Raw genomic sequence first — 7,003 nt, 5'->3', positions numbered from 1 at the left:
TAAGCAGTTGGAAACAGTGCATTTTTACAAAGAAATTTTATCTTTCTACAGATGTCCAATATTCACTTTTGCACAATCCACTTTCTGTATAACCCAGACTATTTAGTCAAGAAATAATCTACTTGTGAAAACGAAATGAAATATGCATTCTTCATTTAGATACTGGAAATATACAGATTTTCTGATTCATTTTCATCTGAGTAGTCTATCTTAACTTTATTATTTGGGATGTGATTTAAAACTATTTAGAGGTTGTACATGGAAAATGTTGTGATGTAATTTCTAAAACCCTAGTTAAATGAAAGTATTAAATGAAAACTAACTGGCTTGCCTCTCAAAGTGGTGGGCACCCCATCATTGGAGGTTTTCAAGAAAAGATTGAGTAGCCATTTGTCTGAAATAGACAAATGGGTAGAGAGGGGGTTGGACTAGAAGACCTCCAAGGTCTTTCCCAGTCCTATGATTCTATGAATATTTATATGGATTAGGGTGCCAGATTGCATCAAATTGTAAGAACCTTGAGATAACAATATAGTTCCACTGAAGTGCACAGCTAGCTCTGTATATGCAATTGAAAATGGATAAGGTGAGCTGGGTTTCTTGAGGAACAAGAACACCTTGTTCTCCTAAGAAAGCTACATTACCAAGCTTAACTCAATAAAGACACTAACTAACCACCCACCCAACCGGCCAATTGGTCACAGGGAAAAAAAAAGAAGAAGAAAATCCTCATATTTATACTTAAGTGCTTCCACTTACCTCAAGTAGCTCTTTGAATCTTCATTATTTTTTTATACCTACAACTTAATCCAATATATCCAAGCCCCAAGCAGAACATTGAAAATGTAAAGTAAGAAGCGAGAAAGATTGCTATATTTAAATGATGATCAAAATGTAATAATCAAGACCAGAAAGAAAAAGGAAAAGAAAATTATGATATATTTTGTTTATTATTGCTCTCAAAGGGCTTGATAGTCAAATATACAGGCTATGTTCTATTAAACAAGAACAAAATAGTGGAAAGTATAAAATCTATTCTTACTGTTCCAATCCAAAGAAAGTGATATTCTTTATGCCATACACTGCTATTTTAAGAAATATTCTTTCACATACACTCTGCTTATTTGTTATTTTGTTTGAAAGACAAACCAAAAAGATGAGCTATCATTGTGCAGTGTTGTACACTTTAGTTGTCAAAGTGGATGTGTTTTTCAAGACTTCAAACAAAATTTACTATGGTTTTAAAACAAAGTATGATCAGTATGTTAGGATATGAAAATAAAACACAAGTGTGTCATATGTTTGTCCTCCCCATAATAGGCATGCACTACCTTCCATTATCTGCCCTAAGCAGAAAGTGGACCCCAGCTTATTCTTCCTAGCAGCAATATTCTCAATGACCCTCCTTCTGATCCCATCCTGTCCCATTTATTTCTGTCAAAATATCTGGTTTTTAATCTATCAGCACAGAACTCCTTATGCAACACAAAACATGAGGCCTTTCTACTTGTCTTTTGTTAAAAAAGTGTTTTCAACATCTTTGCCAGAAAGCAATTCTATACCATCTGCCAAAGGGAAAAAACTTCCAACAAGCAAGATTTATCAAGCTTAAAAAAAAATTGTTTGCCTAGTCAGAAAACAGAAAAATTCTTAATGATTTAAAAACAAACACAAACAGAACTATTTATTGAGTGAATAATAAATACATCATGCGTGAATTCTGCCCCTTACCCCACAACCACCTTATTCAGCTTACAATGAAGTGAATCAGAGTTCTCAGACCTTAGAGACAAGGTGAATATGATTCTTTGTAGGAAGGATTACTGTTTATTCTGGGTCTGGTAGCGCAAAGGGGAATGATGCAGCAAAAAGTTGTACTCTAAAGATGTATGTATTCATGCAGAAAATAAATGATTGTGCATCAAACTTTGCTATAGTAGTTCCCACTACTAAAGATGAGATACAAAGCTACAAAATCAAAACACTATGAAAAAACTTAAAATGATCTCTAAAAGACAGAGAACCTTAAGTGTGTTGTTAGTGTTTGAAGGTAAAATATGACATATTTACCTTTCGCTATGAAAAAATAATTATTTAGTAGAATTATTCAAATAATATAAATCAGATAAGGGTCTATGTTTAAGAATTTTAGTTATAAAGCTGAGTCAGATTCTGTATATATGTACGGATGGATGAATGGATGGATGGATTGAGCTGATGTCAAATTTCTTTCCAACACCAAAAAAGGGAACAACCATGGCCACATGCTAATAAATGAATACTTCCTTTCTAAGTATTTGCAAACATCAGTCAGCACAGCTATAGATTAAAGATATCTGCTTGCAGATTCTATGAGGTTTCTTCCTGGTGGTAAACTATTTACATACAAAATCCATTAAAGAGCTGCCGTATAAGTCTAAATTTGGCTGGCATGCAGTCCACTTCAGCCTCATAGCTTTCTAAATGAAGGCACCGCCCATGCACTGGAATTGGATATGGATGCCACATAAAGCTATTTAGCTCCTCTAGGTATATTTCCAAGCCAGAGAGAGTAAAAAAAATCACTGTTGTAACATTAGCATGGCAGAAAATTTGTAAAAAAAAAAAAGGTATAACCTTACCCCAACCTTCAATGTTTAGGTATTAAAGCAACTGTTGGTTTACATGGCAACATATATGGATAACCAGCCATCTTAGATCCTACCCCATCAACACGTTTACTTGGAAAATATCTCTTCTGATTGCAGCTTAAAATATTTTCAAGTAAGCATATATCAGGTTTGTGTCCTAGAAGTACCACCTTGTCCCCTAGTTCTCAATGCAAGATCTTTCCATACTGCCTTGCTGGTTTTTTTCATGTGTTTCATAATACACCATGCAGAAGAGTTTGAGCAGAAGAGACTTTTTGAAGAAACTCTCAAGACCCAGAGACTGAGCACTCTGAGATATGCAGATCTAAATTACTGGCTTGTCATGTCACTTTTTTTTTCAAAGAAAGGACAAAGCAAAGCAATATCTATATAAGCAATTGAGCCAAACATGTTTCAGTTTTAATTAGGACAACATTGAGTAGAAAGATGTGCAAAAATGAAAGAGACTAGAATTGCATTTTTAGGAAGTTTTGGTTGAAAGTATGCATTTATCTGTTGGATGATTCTATCATCAAAATACCACTGTTTTTGTGGAAGGTAATAATTATTAAACTAAAAATACCTTTAAAACAAAATGCCTGGAAGAATGATGCAGCTTTTTTTTCAAGTGAAATCTTCCACAAGAAACATTTGTAAATAAACTAGACATTGTAGTTTGCTATAGCAAGAAGAAACATTCCGTAATTTCTCTTGCAAAGCAATGTGACACTCTTAAAAGATAAAGTTATCTGAAGATGCTTGTATTTCCCTCTCTTAATTCATCTTCCTATCTGCCACCAATAAACAAAAAAACTCAAAACACCCATGAGGTTAGCCCAAATTTCTCTCAAAAACTACAAATACAAAGATCCTTAGTCAGGTAAGTAGTCAACTTTTTCCATGTCTCTTGAATCTTCCAAATTCTTCAGTCTTGGCTCAAGTATTGTTAGTTAGCAGTTAATAAGAAAAGAAGATAAGTTTTCTAAGTGTCTTTCTTTCCAATGAAGTTAATTTGATACCACTGTCTTTTATAGTCAAAATGCATTTGTAAAATTATTTCTTTTTCTTGAATTCTTGGTTGCCATAGCTGGAGCCCTTTTCTATTTCCGTTACTCCTATCAGTCTGCGGCCGCCAAAGGATACTTTATATAGGAGGGAAAAAAGATTGCATTATTCCAGGAGTAATTTCAACATTCAGTAGCAAAATTTATGTACACATACAGATTCAAACACAGTCCAAACACTCCAGATTGGATATTCTCTATGCGTTTTTTTTACCTAACAAACTCTTACACCAAGATAAAATCTGTAATTTTACAAAAATGAATATATACATTTAGCCATACATTCAACTTTTATTTAGCCATACATTCAACTTTTTGTAAAATGTATGATGTTTCTACCAGGTATTAGGAAAAGGAAAAGCAATTCTACTACCACATTTTATCTGAGAACAACTCTTCCAAGGAAAAAAAATGGATCAGTGAATCCCAAACTTCTACAATGGCTTGAGTCAGAATCAGTCCTACTGACTAAGGGGTCTCTTCCTAGATTCACTAGTACAGCTAAGCCCCCATAAACAAGTGTCCAATGTTAAGATGAATATTAAAAGGTAGAGAGGTATTGCATTGCTCATTTGCAAGGAAGAACATCTTTGAAATTCTTAACATGCATGAATGACTTGCAGCCAGATCAGCTTGTTGAGTGTCAGCTGCGCTAAGGCAGGATAATTCAATAGGCTAAATGGTTTCGCAATTAGATCAGGCTTAAATGAGTACTTGATAGGCATCAAACTTAGACTCTGCATAAATCACAGTCCTTAGCCATTTGGTTCTAAATTTAGTTCCTGGCTAGCCTTGGCTCCTAGAAAAGATTCAGCTGGTTTTAACTGTTTATTTCAGAAAAAAAATGAAACCTCAAACACAGGCATGTAAAGATGTTAAGAGATTTTATGTACCATATTTTTCGGACTATAAGACACACTGGTGTATAAAATGCACCAAGATTTCGAAGAGGTAAGTAAGAAAAAAAAAGGTTTTGCCCTCCCCGGCCCCCAGGAGCATTCTGCAGGCTTCCAAACCCTTTGCGCGCCCCGTTTTTTGCCCATTTTTGCAAAAAACAGAGCACACAGAGGGTTTGGGAGGCCTGCAGAGTGCTCCTGGGGGCTGGGGGAGGGCAAAATGCCCCCATTTCTGCAAAAAACGGGCCCTCTGAAGGCCTCCCAAACCACCTGCACACCCTGTTTTTGTGAAAAACAGGCCCATTTTTCACAAAAATGGGACGAGTGGGGCGGGGCTTCGGGAGGACAAAAATGGCTGTATTCGGTGTATAAGACGCACCAACATTTCCATCCTCTTTTGGGGGTGGGGGGAGAGTGTGTCTTATACTCTGAAAAATACTGTATCGATATTCCAGAATTTAAATTTTAGATTTCTTCCTCCCTCTTTTGGCATTGCCAAGTATTTGGTGGTTCACTTGTGGGCCAGAACTTTCCCAATGTAATACAAAACTGATAAAAGGCTTTTAACATTGTATCTTGTGCAATATTTTCTACAACTTCACAGAATGATAGAATACAGGTAGTCCTCAATTTACCACTATTTGTTTAACAATAGTTCGAAGTTATGATGTGACATCATCCTTATGGTTGTATGATTGCAATTTGAGTGTTTGGCAACCCACTTGCATTTACAACAGTTGTGGCATCTGACGGACACATGATCATGATTTGCAGCCTTTCCAACCGGCTTCCAACAAGCAAAATCAACTGGGGATGCCAGAGTCCCTTAATGACTGCAATAAAAATGATACTAAAACCGAGTTGGTGTCACATGATGACCCACTTTACAATTGCACCTACTTATGACTGAAATTACAGATCCAATTGTGGCTATAAGTAAAGGACTATTTGTATGTATGAACTTATATTTGAATTAAGATACATGCAAAGTAGAGACTCAACGGGACCAAGCAACTGAAACTGGGAAAAAGGAAAAAATTCTACCATCTTTGATATATATCTACACATAGGTTAAAGATGCTATTTTTGCATCTTTTAGTACCATTAACAATGGTACATTGTTGTTATGTTGTTATGTTGTTAACAACATAAATCTCCTGGATTTTTCCTTTCTCTTGCTAAATTCATTTCACCTGTCAAATTCTATAATTAGCACACTTTTGCTTTTTTTATTTTTTTCAGTGGAAACTTGCATTAATAAGAATTTGTAATAGTTCTAGGACAGCCAGCCAGAGAATAAAAGTAAAACGGACAAAATAGATACAAAAGCAATTCCAGCTCTAATTAATGGGTTATAAAAAATTCTAAATGCTAGTAATGCAATATACAAAATACCGCATTACAGTGAATTTCATCTCTTAAAATTCTGAGAGGAAGGGGCTCAGCACAAAATTTGAACGATTGCTCTGAAATTAGCCTAAAATATTAAAAAATATATCACAAACGATTAGCTAATTTTTTTTGTTAAAGTGCTAGTTCAAAACAGAAATAATCTCATCAGGTACTATTTATTTGAATTGATTTAAAATAATCTTAAAACTGATATTCCATGGAATCCACTCTTGATTAACCCAAGGTTTCTTCTTTTCAACAGCATAACCTGGACCATCCATTTATTATTTACACAGTAAATAATAAAATCTACTGCAAATCATCCAGAAAACTGATATTTGGTTCCAACATATTTTATGATTTGAAGACTGATGTGTAATGTCACTTCATGGAGTGAAAGGAGTCAGGGCAGGGCTGTGAAACTCAGTCCTCAGTTGAGGACATTATGGTTGCCCTCAAAGGACCACTTGCATGTAAGACTATGATGACTCATAGCAGCCAGGTGGGCGTGGCTGGGTAGGCGTGGCTGGGTGGTCATAGCTAGGTCGCTGTGGCTAGGTGGGCTTGGCTGGATGGCCATGGCTAGCTGACTCAGGCCAGAACAAGTCACACCAGCTAACTTGACGGGGACAATTCGGTGTTCCACAAGCTCCTCACCTCCCCAAACTGCTGGCAGCCAATCGTGTGTGTGTGTGTGTGTGTGTGTGTGTGTGTGCGCGCGCACGCGCGCATGCGTGCGCATTATAAGTTTGTGGACTTTTATCCACAGAGGAAGGAGAGGGCATTCTCCCCAAGCCCAGGCATGATTGGCAGTTTGCAAGCTCAGATGTGGATAAAAGTCTCTTAAGCCTGGAATGGTGTGGTATGTGTTATGTGTGTGCACAGCACATCAAAGGAGACATTCATCTCCCAATCCCAATCCCATTGGCATTTCCCTGTCCGGTATCCCCTCCCAGCAAAGCAGGAGGAGGAGGATGACGCTACTGCGTGTGGAAGCACAGAGGAGAGTTTGCAGGAAGCA

At 36.6% G+C, this 7,003-nt stretch overlaps 1 protein-coding gene across 9 annotated transcripts in view; it reads right to left on the bottom strand.

Moving 5' to 3' along the window:
* Positions 1-931: 931 nt before the first annotated feature.
* The window catches only part of AGPAT3 (1-acylglycerol-3-phosphate O-acyltransferase 3), a 136,856-nt gene continuing 130,784 nt past the window's right edge, over positions 932-7,003 (bottom strand). For all 9 annotated transcript variants that reach the window (XM_034423901.3, XM_034423898.3, XM_034423899.2 and 6 more), the window contains one exon: positions 932-3,772. In XM_034423901.3, the coding sequence (XP_034279792.1) occupies positions 3,684-3,772 (89 nt within the window). In that variant the 3' untranslated portion in view covers positions 932-3,683. The remainder of the gene's footprint in view (positions 3,773-7,003) is intronic.

This window comes from Pantherophis guttatus, chromosome 5, assembly GCF_059756535.1.
Source record: "Pantherophis guttatus breed Tessera chromosome 5, ASM5975653v1, whole genome shotgun sequence".
NCBI lineage: Eukaryota > Metazoa > Chordata > Lepidosauria > Squamata > Colubridae > Pantherophis > Pantherophis guttatus.
The sequence above is the reverse complement of the archived record's forward strand: the minus strand, read 5'-3'. Positions and strand labels throughout refer to the sequence as shown.